Source organism: Drosophila persimilis, unplaced genomic scaffold, assembly GCF_003286085.1.
Source record: "Drosophila persimilis strain 14011-0111.01,24,50 unplaced genomic scaffold, DperRS2 tig00000000-arrow-pilon, whole genome shotgun sequence".
Lineage (NCBI taxonomy): Eukaryota > Metazoa > Arthropoda > Insecta > Diptera > Drosophilidae > Drosophila > Drosophila persimilis.
The window spans coordinates 22,565,164-22,579,575 of record NW_020825288.1 but is presented as its reverse complement, the minus strand read 5'-3'; the positions used below and the strand labels follow the sequence as shown (position 1 = coordinate 22,579,575).

The window sequence follows — 14,412 nt, the reverse complement described above, 5'->3', positions numbered from 1 at the left end:
CGTATCTTCCACCTATTTAATGGATGATATTCCTTGCTCTTCGGATAGTATCCCCTTGCGCAATCCCCACTTATGGGTATAAGTCGCAAAAAATTCATGTCTCGTCTTTGGGTTGCTTTAATTTTAATGTTTGACACTGTCGTACATCTGAATGTTGTATTCTAGTATCTTGTATCTGCGTCTTGCCTCTGGTTGTGGTTGTCTGCCTCTTGACGCTGACTTTCATGTCCACCGCGTCTAAACATGCCCTTAACCATTAACCAGTGCCAGCCCTACATCCTCTTCCGCTTCCTCTTGCATTGCTAAAACGTTTAAAATTTTTGTTGTATATTTTTTCTGTATGTTGTTTTTTATCTCAGCTGCTGTGAAAATCCGTTGAAATATCTACTTAGGCACAAGCATGTGGTGGAGAGACGCTTTTGAGGGAGAACATGTACGAGTATCTGTGTGTGTGTGTGGGGGGCTTGGGGATGTTTGTGTGTGTGTGTGTGTTTGCGTGGGTGTTGGGCTTGTGGGGTTTGTTTGCATTGGTATGTGTGACTTGGCATCAACTCGTGCGCAAAACAGTTTAAGAAAATTTCATCTGTCTTGCATTTTAATGATTTAATTTTGCATAAGCTTGTTTCAGCCCAGGACCCACTTCCATCCTTCCGTCCTTCCGTCCCTCCTTATCGGGGTATGCCAAAAAGGATGTGTGTGCAGGCAATCGGCTTTCCCTCTGGTTTGGCTTAAGACGGAGTGACATGTCATTTGATGACATTAGCCCAAAGCCCGCTCGAGAGCCAAACCGATATGGGTCGTGGCGTAGCGTGGCTAATCTGAAGGCATTCGAAAGGAGGACTCACACCTTAGCCCTAGTTGGCGGAAAGTTTGTCCTTTCCGGTGGCGGACAATTCTCAAGTGTTTGCCGTAGTTTGTCAGTGTTCTTCAGCTTTGACTTCATTATGCCGCTCTCTGCTACAATTTCTCAAAGGATATGCGTAATTTCCGAGCCAAATGACAGCTGCCAGAGTCCGTGCTAATGATGTCCTTCATGTCAACTGTAGATTTCCCCTCCCTGCGTATCCTTCTTCCACTTTGTAGCCCCAGCCACGCCCACACGCACACACACACACACACACATACATAGATGCATACACAGACAGAACACGCCCTCGATTCGCACCTTTCGTTGACTTTGGCACGCAACTGAAATGAATCCGGCTCATCAACGTGGCTGATTTCTGCCTCCTGACTCCCAGACCCCGACTTGTGCGTGTTCATGCCGAGAATTGGGGTTTTTATTTGGATTTTCACATCCACATCCACATCCCCATCCCCATTCCCCTCTGCTGCTCGTCTCACAAAATTCCGTGTCTGTGGGTCCCAGCAGTGGTCCATCTGTAGTTTGCTTTAGCTTCAACAAATTTTATGATCAGCAAGCAAGTGCTGTGGTGCCTTCCTTATGGCTATGCCAACACGTACTATAATCTTTATCACTCGTACTATTGTGGGGGAGTGGCTGGGGCTGTGACATACATACATATATGACAGGGGCGTGACTCGTGAATCGAATTCGCAGAGATATGTAATTTCAATAAACAAATTACCAAAACAATTAGTGACAAATGGTATACATTACATTATAATTGTTAATAGTTGTTGAGGGTTTAATGGATGGTTTATTATGGCAATAATTATATGTTTTATTAGTTTAATTTTATGGAAAATTAATGAGTGTGATTACTAGAGATAGCTCAACTAATTAAACACGTGACTGACAAATGCCTGATGGGAGTATTCTTTCCTGATTCTTTAGTCGTAATCTGATAACTCTTTAATTTGATAAACGCTACTAAATCCCAAGATTGAATGACTATATACCCCCTTGGGGGTAGCAGAGAAGACTAGGGCTATTTTCTTTGGACGTTACTTATGACTGGGCTTTATTATATTATATTAGGAAAGGGAGTATACTAGTCCATGTACAGGAAACAAACTAATCAGCCCTCTAACAAACTCAAAGGAAAAACTTAATCAGCTAAGGGAAAACCAAAATACTACTTGAATATACAAATCGCATTCATCCGGTAATTTCATTACAATCCGGGGCTCAAGTTTTTGCCCCACATTCCCTATCCAGTCTCAGCCCCAACGCTGAGTAGCTCCCTGTGCAATCTCCCTTCTTCCAGGCATCAGGAACAATAGAGAATATTTAAAATAAATAAGACCCATAGCCTAGTTTTTGGGCTGCCAGGAAGCAAGCAAAGGAAGCAAAAAGGAAAGGATTCTGGCCCAAATCCATGCCACCCCCCCATAGAAAACCGCACCATGGACTATCCTAATGCCCCACTCTCTCTCCCATACTTAGCCGCCTCTTCACGGTTAACTCGTGCGGTTAAAGCTGCTTCCTTCCACTCAATTATATAAAGCTGCAGTAGCCCTCGCTATCCGTAGGAGCTGTAGGGCTGCAGGACTGCAGGGGGGAATAAATAAAAAGCGGAATCTCTTGAAATATTGGAAAAGTTTTCACGGGAAAGGGGGAAAGCGGAACGGGAAGGGGAAGAGGGAAAAGTAAACCAAATGCGAATCCATTTGCCATTGCACTTGGAATTGAGTCGAAGCTGAGACGGAGTCGGATTCGGATTCGGACAGTGTCGATTCGAGAGTGTTAAGTTCTCTGGATCGCTCTCTTCCTCTCAGACTCAAACTCAGACTGAGTCAAGCTAAACCGAAAGCTAAACAAAACAGCCAAGAAGCGAAATGAATCCGAGTGTATACTCGAATCAAGCAGCTGGTGGCTCTGCCATGCTCTGCCCTGTCTGTCCGGGATGTGGATGTACATGGGGTACACCTCCATTGCGGTAAGCCATGCCAAGCACTCGCGTATTTGCTGAACACTCAAAACGCGCACTTACAGCGACACGCGCGGCTAAGACACGCTCTCTCGGAGGCAAGGACAAATGTATGCAAAAAGGGAGTAAAACGTTTTGTTAGCGTTACGGAGGGGGGCGGCCCCCATATCTATATATATTCGCGGGGCTCTTATTATATGTGCAAGCTGAAATCAACGAAATCCAAACACATTGACAGTGCTTAAGTGTTGTGACTGGAGCCTCAGTGCCTCGTTACAATGGTGGGGTGGTAGGGCAAAGTAGCGAGGGTATGCCATGGGGAACTATATAAACGACCATTGGGGAGGAGTTGCCAAGGCTCTGGAATGGCACGAAACCTGTTTACTTACTGGCCTATAACCATTACACTGTAAAGCACAACTGGATTTTTGAATAGTTTTGTAACAGACTAGAAACCACAGACTTTAAATCAACTCACCAATTTTCCAACTTTCAATAGGCTGTTGGAAAATCAATCTTTCCCGAATACAAAGGACTCTATTATATTGTGAATATGTAAATATAACTGTATCTCATTCCACTTGGCAACCTTGTTAACCAGTGTATTCACGCACACAAGTGCACACTAAAGCGAGTAACCAAGTCAGCAGGAGTTGCCACTATCCTTAGCTCCCTCCGTATGGCACCCTATGGCCCTCTTCATGTGTCTATGTGTCTGTGTGTCTGTGTGTAGGGAAGCCAACTTCCGGCGCTGTTGCTGCTGCTGATGATGGCGTTGCCATTGCTTCCGCTGCGCTGGCTTAGATAATGCCCCCGACTAAGCAGTGGGCACAGCACGTGCTCGTGCTTTCCGGAATGCTTGGTGGCTCTGAGACGCTCCCAGGGCTTCCTGAGGCTCCGTAGCTTTTCGCTGTCCTGCTGTCCGTGATATCCCTCATTGCGACTCCACTGGCGTTAGCGTTTATTAAGCGCATATAATCGTAAAAAAATTAGCTTGTATGAAATACTACGCACAGGGACGAAACGAGGGGCAGAGAGAGGGCTAAGAAGAAAGAGATGATGAAAGAGAGGTGTGCTTAAAATGCAAATGACCTAAAATGTAGCGCATTTCCAGGAAGGAGTCGAAGCGAGACCCGTGTCATCGCGCGCTGGTGCTTACTTTGTCTTCGTTGTCGTTTCAGCGGATTCACTTCGTCATCTCCACAGATTCACTTAAGCATTTTGATTAAACGCTCTGCTCTGGTTTATTCCCATCATAATTTGAATTAATGTTGAGGGATTAAGGCGCAAATTGCTTTGTTTAAGGTAGTTTTAAGGGATTATCTGAGTGATGGGAGAGTGTATAAAAGGTAAGACATGGCATATCACCTTTGCTCTGCTATACATATCATACTACATAGAATAATGTGTAATATCAAACATTTGGAGCAATGATTTGACACACGATTCGTGCCACATGGAGCCTGCTTCAGGAGAAGTTTTCTGTGTGCCAACACGAAGGTAAATGTTGCCCATTTCCATTTCCCTGCCACCCATCGTGTGTGAAAAATGTACACACAACAAAATCAATATCCGCCCAAAAGCTACAGTTCGGTGGCATCAAATGTCACACATTTCATTTCCGTCTGTCTATCTGGCAGAGCACACAGCGAACACACATTTGCATGCCACCAGGATTCCGCATTCCTGTCTCTCCTGGATATTCGTCCTTGCTGCTCCTGTCTGCACATGTCAGCCCCTCCCCAAAATAGTTGGCCATGTGCATACACAAGAAGGATCTGGGATCTAGGACCCACCGCTTTTGCTGCTCCTTTGACAGCTTTTTGATTTGTATGCAAAAAGACCATCCAATGCTTACCTTTTTTTTTGGGTAGGAAATTATTCTTTGAACCAGCTCAAAGACTTTATTTGAAACTCTCTTGAGTGCAAACATGAAGCCCGCAATTAAAATGGTTAAAACTTTTAATTGATTGTCTCTTCGCTAAGCGTTTAATGCACTTTATACCAAAGACAAATGCCCTCTGCGGAACAACTGGGGAAAGTTGCTCTAAATACAATAAATAAAACAATAAAATTTTACTAGCACGTAGCATAAAAAAACAATGGCCAGAACAGAAAAGGAAAGAGAAAGAAAGGGAGAGAGAGAGAGAAGAGGACAAGGTGGAAGTGAGGCATAAAACAAAAGCTATAGTAAGGAAGGATAGGAAGCCAAGGCAGACAGGCCATGAAATGGTGGTGAATGGGAGGGGGGAATCGGATGCGGAATGGGTCTGGGTCTGGGTCTGGGAGTGGTTTTGTAACTCGGACCTGGACCCGACTGTCGAACTCCGACTGGGAACAGCCTGCGTGAGCCTGTCAGCATAAACATTCCTGTAACAACACCGAGTGGGGAGTGGGATGCGGAGGCGGAGGAGGATGGGACTGTAACCGAGTCCGGGGGCAGATAAAAGTATTACAATATACTGAAACACAATAAAGGCCCTGCAATTGTCTGACTTTGATTCCAATGCCAAGTCTCGCAGAGACCCTTACACTCTTTTTGGAGTGTTGCCAAAACAGAAGGAACAAAAAATGTGGAAAGTTTTCAATTGCCAGGTTTTGTGTCTCGACAATGACGCCCCCGGGCCGGGGAATGCCCACACCTCAACCTCAAAAACTTGTTTACGTACGTTTTCCGAGTACGTATCAATCAACCGGGCCACGGGGCGTATGAGCAACGAGCTTAGGGGTAAAGCAGCAAACGGGCAACCCATTCGAAATGCCCTTTATGCGCTCCCAAATGTATTGTTTTCCAAATTAAATTCACTTTTCTTTCCCCGGGAATCTAATCAAAGTTCTGGCGTTAAGACTCTGTTAAAGGGTGTTTGGAAAACAAAGTTACATACTTTCAGATTTATGTGGGCTATGTAGATTTATTCGTAGGGATAGCGATTTCATTTGCTCTCAAGGTTTTCGAATTTCTGTTTTGCCGGAATGGTACTTTGAGTTACAGTTCTTTGATCTTTTTTTTGTGGATCCTAAATTTTAAAGGGCTCTTTATTTATAGACTCTTCTGGTTCCTACCAGAAAACAAACAATTCTCCAATTTATTTACACCATTACTTTTTGCCTCTCTTTTTTCTTTGGAGTTCCTTTCAGTTCGGATTTTTTATGGCTCCTGGCTTCGATAGTTAATCGATTCGGCTTTAATGGTGCATCAAATTATTTTGCACAGCTATTTCTGATTGCTTCTTCAAACTAAACATCAAAATTTTACTAGTCTTCTGTCATCCAATCACCTTTTGATTCGTTTTAATTTGAATTTTTTGCTATCGATTCCTAACAATCAAATATTGAAATCAACTTTTCTCTGCAATAACAGTAAATACTCCTAAGTTTTTTCTTCCTAAAATAACAGACACACCTTCATTCAACCCCACCTACATATAAGGATTAACTCTCCTCCAATCTGCTGAACCAGCCTATCATTCCCCGAGTCAGAGTATTTCACACAGTTTGACTTCCTTCTTTCTGGTTTATGGCCTCCAAAAATAAAAACACAAGTCCTCATTGTCCCAGAAGGTGACTCACTTTTGTTTTTGTGTGTACGTGGGCGCTGGTGCCGGGTTGCCTCTTGAGCAACGCCCGGGCGGGGCGCCCCTCAATCATATCAGATCAAATCAAATCAGCCGCCTCGTCTTGCTCCTGGCATCCCAACAATACGCACCTACTTATGTGTGGGCGTCGTCTCGATGACGCATGGAATATATTGGGGGGGGGGAAACGGCACGAAAGGAGAGCTCCTTGCTGAAGATGTAGGAAATGTAGAAGATGTTGTAGAGATGTGTGGGGGGGGGCCTATAAATAGGCCAACGATTTGATGGCTGTGTGGCGTTTTTGGCACCCCGTCTACCCGCTCATTTCGCCCACGGCATATTTTGCGGTTATTAAATTTATTAAGTTTCCACCGCCTGCCAGGCGAAGGCGTTGAGTGGTCGGATGATAGATGAAGCTGTTGGCAGATGTCTAAACAATTACGTGGGGAAACAGCGTCCCGAAACAGCCCGCTTTAAGTATGAACCAATTTTATATAGCTGCCAAGAACATGGCTGCCCAACTTTCCATCTATCTATATAACATATTTTGGGCTAATCAACGAGCAATCTCATTTCGTTCCGAAGAAGCGCCCAAACTTTTCTAATTATAAAGCTGCTGTCGTTTAATTTACATGCACCCTGTGGTGGTTTGGTTCCTCCCAAAGTACTCAGAATAAAAAGAGAGGCAGAAACAGAATTGCCAAACATTTTTCACGCCTCACTTAATGTTTTTATTTTTTGTGCCGGTTTTTTTTCTTTTCATTTCCAGCGGAAAATAGGCAGAAGGAAAATGAGCCCTCGGGAGGCCGGTGGCAGCGCAAGACCCAGAAATCAACTTCCGTTGTGCAGCGGAAGTGAAATGTGAAATTTGAAATTTATTATTGGCAGTGCAAAGGTCGGAGCGAGGCGAGGCGAGGCGAAGCGAAAATCCAAGGGAAAACAACAACAAACAAATCAAAAGCGAGGGCCAGAGAATATTTATGTTATTAAAATGAAATCAATGTGCAATATCCGCTGGCGACTCAATAAATTTAGTTAGCAACGTCGCAGCTGATTGCCAGCAGAAGCACATTTTCCGAGGGGTGCGGAATTTTCCCCAATTTTCGTTTGAGAATTTATTGGATGCCATTGATTTGTGTTTACTTCGGTGTAGCTGTCAGATTGCTGCGGAAACTCCATTTAAATTATTATATTATGCATTATGATTGAGTTTCCAATCAGATGGGCAACAAAATTCAATTGATGGAAGAAACCGAATCATTCAATTGCTTATAAAATCGGGGATTGCGACTAAAAAAAAGAGAATACTTTTCCGTCTTCTTGGTAGCCATTTACAAACTATTTTGTTAGTCAGAGAGCGTTCTCATTGGCTGTACATTTTTATATCTTTCAGTCCATGTAAAATGATTCCAAAAACTAATTTCTTTGTAATTTCTCTCTTTCTTTCAGCACTTATTGTAGATCCAAACCACTCATAAGCACGAACATGCCTTGTCCTGCCACACAGCTCCAGCTTTCATTCCAGCTATAACCCTCCACACTCCGAAGCAAAGTCTGCTGCTTTGGGGACACCTTCTTCTATCCGAAAACCCCTTAACCGAACAAATCAGTCAAGCTGGCGTCGTTAAAGCAAAGGAATAACAACAATACTACAAGCAATTATAATAACAATATAATGTGGAGTAGTACAATATCACCAACAAACTCTAAGAAACTATTGATCGGTAGCACACGAAGCGTTGATTATGTCGGTGATAGTGCAAGGACAGCAACAGCAGCCACTAATAAAACAGGAGCAGCAGCAGCCCCAGCCCCAGCCACAGCCACAGCCACAGCCTCAGGAGCAGCAGCAGGACCAGGAGCCAAAGGAACCAAATCGAAAGCCAGTCCCATTGCCAACAAAGCCACAAAGATCTCAATTGAAATGGAGCTTCATATACAAAATAAGTGCATTTCGGCATAGCGCATCACTCTGGAGGGTGGTGCGGAGCCGCCATGGCTGCAGGGCCCCCTTAAAGCCGCATTTTTGGGGGCTACTGGCGTCGGCAAAACAAGCATATTACAGGTGGGCCATTGACTTGTATACCTATCTATGTATTAAATTTGATAAAAGTCGAGAGATTTTATATATTGTATGCATCGATTTTCTAAGCAACCACAATGCCCGTTTGTATCTATCACTGAATAGTGTTTGTGCTGCTTTCATTAGATTCCCCGTCCCCCTGTCTTAATTAAAGATATTTAAATCTATTATCCCAAATACCAAAGAACATTTGCCCAGAATCGCAACTTAATTGAAACAATTAATACGGAATTGCCATTGAAGCTTTAAATATACGTATATTAAGTGCATTGCTGTTTGTAATGCAATTAAAATTAATGGGCATAACAGTCATTATCCACAACACAAGCCCAGTCATCATTCCCCCTATCCTTCCCCTCCATAAAGGCATAGAAAGGATTTCTGTTGCCCAGTCACATTAATTAATTTTTCAATAACAAATTGCGCTTTCAATTAACACAATTCCTGATTAAAACTCTCTCTCTTTCCCTTTGGAAAAGCGTGGATGTATGCCATAATCAGGATGTGGTAAGGTGGGACAATGGGTAGGCAGGACTGCACTTTTCATGCCCGAACCTGGGCTCTAAATTTTTAATGGGGCCATGGGGCGACGGTGACGGCGATGGCGACCCCGATGAAAGCTGAAAAGTTTAGTGGAATCAGCAGCCGTGGTAGGAGCGGAGCAGCAGCAGGAGCATCAGTTTAGCGTCAAACTTTTTAATAGACCAGTCCCAGAGCAGCTGCCTCTCATTGAGGATATTTAGCGCCTCGTTCTACCTGCACCCCAAAGCTCTCCTACTCTCCTCTGCTCTGTGCGTGTTAGCCCTCCTAATTGCATTTGTGTGCGTGTAGGAGGGCCGTTAATTTGATTTGCGCTTCGCATCGCATCGTATCTTTTGTGGTTTATCTTTTGTAATTAGACAATGGCGAGGCACAGAGCCAGAAAGGCGCATATGTGTTCAGCATTCAGGAGTCTACCGAGTGGAGGGTATACCAGCTAGGATAGGGGCTTTGTAAAGACCCTAAAAATGATAAACGTAAAGGTCTTACATTTCTTATATAAGTAATTCTTTGCTTTAGACGGGAAAATTGTCCTTAAACCACTGGCCTTTGCAGTCAGTCCTTAGAGCTTTTAGTGCATGATACACTCGAAGGTTGATTCGTTTTATTCTCTATTACAATCAAGCAATGCCTCAACAGGGGACACTTTATTTGCCTTCAGATGTAACAAGACATAGACCATATCAACCATACCTAAACTCGTTCGTTAGATTTCTACCTTATTAATGCAGATCTAACTTAATTAAGTGCTTAGATGTAGGTCACTATGTCTCCTAGTTCTTTAATCGTTTTAAAAAGCGTATAAGCCCTGGCTCTTTTCCCTGCGTAAACTCCCACAGACTCCTCTTTCCCCAACAGTCTTCTTCCCGCCCATTGCGTATGCACGGCCCTTTGCTGCTCGGCAAATTCAATTAACTGCAGTTGGCAGTTCCAGTTTCAGTTCCAGTTGCGAGTTGAGTTCCGAGTTCCGGGTTGCTTTGCCATTTGCCATTTGCTTTCGCTTTGCTCTTCATTATTTTCCATACGTTTGTTTTGTCTGTGTGCGTTTTACGGCTGCGTTTAATGTCTGCGATTGTCCGTGTATTTGTGCGGGATAAGGTCTGTGCATTAGCCTCAAACTAGATCTGTTCTATTCCCTCCTAAGCCCCTGTGTCCATGTGCCAGTGCTCTCTCCCAGCTCCTTCCCAGCTGGACGTCTTTTATTGTGTGTAATGCGAGATTTGTGCATTTTTATGGCATTTTAAGCACTGCAAAATCAATTACGTCCTGTTTAATGGCTGTTTTGCGGTCAAGCTGTGAAGGAAATTGGTGGCGGGGTGGGCGAGTAGGTTTCCGGTAGGGAGAGCATGAACATGGCTGAAATCTTGATTGCTCTGTAAATGTAATGGCCGTGTAAAAGGAAATACATGTGAAATCAAATCGCCAAATACGTGCCTATACATATTCGAATCTTTGAAGAATCGTTTAAATAAAATTTATAAATGAATAAATTTAAAGAATTTTTTGTTTCGAGTAGTAGTCGAAAAGGACTGAGGTTTAATGTGAGATAAAAGATACAAGTTTGCGAAGAATCAACAGTCGCATCGATATAAATGCATCTGTCTGGGGATTAAATATTAACTACTGTTTTCATATTTCAAAACTGGTTTTTTAGTGCAAATTCAATTTACTGCCCCACTCATTGCCCAGCTTGAACTCAGTTCAATGTCCGTTCCGTTCCGTTCCGTGCCTGAATCTGCCTCAAATTGGTTGAGTAAATTGTCGAATAAACTGAAGCTAATTCCTGCAGATAAAGGAGCCAAATAAAATGCAATGCATCATAGCCATAAAGTATACGCCATGAATAACCATTTGTGTAAATTTCGAAAAGCTTCTTTCGGCTCAAGCCCGGTCGCTGCTTATTTATGTGACAGATAATGTAGCGCACTTTATGGCGCAGCAAGAAGCATAAAGAGGCGCAAAGCCGGCCATGGGGCAGAGAGGGTGTAGCAGAGGAGCAGTATAGAGCAGGATGCCAAGAGAGCACGACCGAGATGGAGACGACCATCAATGTCATTTCTTATTCAATTACCAGTTCAATAAAAATAAAACTCAATGATATGCGGCGCTGGGACATAAAAGCGTGGCATCTACGCGAGGCGATGCGATGCGATGTGACCCCTTTTCCCCATGCCATGCCCCTATGGGATCGTCTGTGTGTGCAGGATATAATTTAAAATGGCCGCTAAAAACATTCTACGCTTCGCTTTAAGGCTGTCCAGCCACTGGCCACTGGCCACTTCCGCTTCCGACGTTTGGGTGGCCGCCATCTTAGCGGATATCCTTTTTCGGTCTCGGGTAATTGAGTCGTCGTGTGCATAAATTGCATTCGATTTCATTGCAGCGAAAACAAGGGAACCGCCGATTGACAGAAAAGAATTTGCATTTATATTAGCAGAACATGAGAACGAGGACCAGAGCGGGATTGTGGTGATGGGTGTCCTCAAAATGATTCTCACTTGACTTTATTATTAGCCAAGTTATCACGCATCCGCACTGGCACACACATACATCATGTGGGATAATCGTGAATTGGCAATCTCTTGGTCTGCTCCTTGGCTGGAGTAAATGACAGGACATCACTTTAAAATGCAATCAGGCGTTAAATATCCTTTGAGCCTGTCACTCATTCAATTCATGCATTGATTCACTCACACACACACACACACATGCGCCCACAGAACACGCCCACACTACCCTTCTTTCATTATCGTTTTTCCTTTTCACTTACTTTTTTTTGTGGAAAATTTATTTTATGCCTTTCGCCGGCCTCTGCCTTATTTTCAGGGGATACTTTTCCCATTGACTGCGATTCGCTTTGGCATCGCTCTTTCTGCCCGGCTTTTAGGGGAAAATTAGATGGTCTCGAACCACACAGCCACGCACCAAATTGCTGAACTGCTGGCTTAGAGGTCTCTGCGCCGGTTAATGGGGTCATTTCGACCACGTTTCAGTGCAGATTTCGAAACAGTCCCGCGTGTTGGTTATGAGTTCCATTTCGCATTAGAGTTATGGCTCGTTATTGAAGCTTAAAACTGGCTCAAAAGCTAGTGATAAAGAGGCTAAAAATTTATTAACTAATGAAAAAGAAAATGGAAAATTATAGAGAGTGAATTTACAGGACTTTAGGTAGGGGCGATTAAATTAAAAAGAGATTTAGGAAAGATATATCTGTCTACAGATATCTTTCAATCTGATGATTGAGCAGTTAAGCACATGGAAAGGTTTTTTGTTGAATTGAACCCCGGGTAGATCTTTTTACATTAAGTTTTCACAAAAAGCTCATTATCCTCCATATAATTCAGATTTAAGGTGGAAAATCCCATCTGTTAAAACCATAATTCATTCAAATTAAGTAGAAAAACTGTAAATAAAATCTATATGATTTCAGCATAGATTAGCTCCATCTGATCCCGCTCCCCGCCACGGCTCCAGCACCCTTCATTCTGTAGATTTACTGCTTTTTACTGGCATTTTTATGTTTACATGACCACCAAGAGCATAAAATCCATAGCCCGCTTTTATGACCACACAATTTTAATAAGCTAAAAATGTGAATAAAATGTGTCCTGACCTCAGGCCTGCGCCTGCATATGGGTGAAAGAACCTCATGAGAAGCTCATATAAAAGAACCTAACAGCAGAGCAGAGCAGAGCTGAACACATATTTAAAATGTTTGCCTAACACAGAGCACAAAACAAAACCAATGGAAACAGAAACAGAAATAAACCAGCGTCCACCCGGCTTCATCTACTCGTGCTCGTGCCTCTCCTTCTATGACCAGAAAACTGGCATAGAAATCCCATAGAAGAACGAAAGAAACACATAAAAAATATAGAAAAGCTCGCTCGGTTTGCTTTAGAGCAAGGTTTCTATGGGAATCGAGCGAGTTCGCTATGGAATTTTCATTTTTATATTTAATCTCGCACTACGGCCCACGCGCCGTATGCGCAATATATTACAATCACAATAATATTCAATTTTGTGCGCTTCCATTTTTGCAGCAATTTTTCTACCATGACTTTCCCAAGACTCATCAGACGACAACACGTCGGAAGATATATAAAAACTGTTTGGTGTGCGACACCTGCATACGTGAGCTGATGGTACTGGACGTTCCACCCCAGGTGAGTACCCTAAATGCCTAGCACCAGCAACAGCGCCTCCTCCTAGCCACAGGACATCCTAACTTTCGCATAATTTAGTTATAACTTTCGCACTGTCAGCGCTAGGGGAAATATTTTATGAAAATGTGTACGATACAAACTATTTTTATGCAATTTTCCAGTGAATTTCATGGGAACCCAACATATTAGAAAATTCTCCTTTTTTACGCCGGCTGGGCAAAGTAATTTATTAAATAATTTAAATTGTCAGAGAGAGTGGGAGAGCGAGACGCAGAGAAAGCTGTTACAATCTGTTGCCAGAGGCCCGACTCGCATAAATGTATTCCGAACCCGAAGACACTTTAAGCCAGCTTTCTGTTGCGCCTGCTGTGCTATCGGGTCTGTCTAGACTCGAGAAATTTATATGGGTGCCTCGTACCTGCAGAATTTTCATTACAGTCCATTACGGTTCCCTTCCATTTTCGAATTCTCTCGTTTTTTATACCCGATACTCAAAATGAGTATTGGGGTATATTAGATTTGTGGTAAAAGTGTATGTGTGTAACGTCCAGAAGGAATCGTTTCCGACCCCATAAAGTATATATATTCTTGATCAGCATCAATAGCCGAGTCGATTGAGCCATGTCTGTCTGTCCGTCCGTCCGTCTGTCCGTCTGTCCGTCCGTCCGTCTGTCCGTCTGTCCGTCTGTCCGTCCCCTTCAGCGCCTAATGCTCAAAGACTATAAGAGCTAGAGCAACGATGTTTTGGATCCAGACTTCTGTGATATGTCACTGCTCCGAAAATATTTCAAAACTTTGCCCCGCCCACTTCCGCCCCCACAAAAGGCGAAAATCTGTGGCATCCACAATTTTAAAGATACAAGAAAACCAAAAACGCAGAATCGTAGAGAATGACCATATCTTTTAGACTGCAGAATCTGAATTGGATCGTATTATTATTATAGCCAGCATCACGAAAACAATTTAATTTTTTCTCGCCCTGTCTCTCTCTAACACACACGTAGCATAGGCGGCTTTGTTTAGAGTAAAACATTAGCGCCTAGATCTCAGAGACCATAAAAGCTAGAGCAACCAAATTTGGTATCCACACTCCTAATATATCGGACCGAGACGAGTTTGTTTCAAAATTTCGCCACACCCCCTTCCGCCCCCGCAAAGGATGCAGATCTGGGGATATTCATAAATCTCAGAGACTATTAAGGCTAGAGTAACCA

General features: G+C 43.2%; 1 protein-coding gene across 1 annotated transcript in view; it reads left to right on the top strand.

Moving 5' to 3' along the window:
- LOC6591404 (ras-like protein family member 10B) overlaps positions 1 to 14,412 on the top strand; it is a 39,001-nt gene that overhangs the window by 18,223 nt on the left and 6,366 nt on the right. Inside the window, 2 exon segments of the mRNA XM_026984308.1 lie at positions 7,859 to 8,474; positions 13,076 to 13,198. Of these exon segments, the coding sequence (XP_026840109.1) occupies positions 8,085 to 8,474; positions 13,076 to 13,198 (513 nt within the window). The 5' untranslated portion in view covers positions 7,859 to 8,084.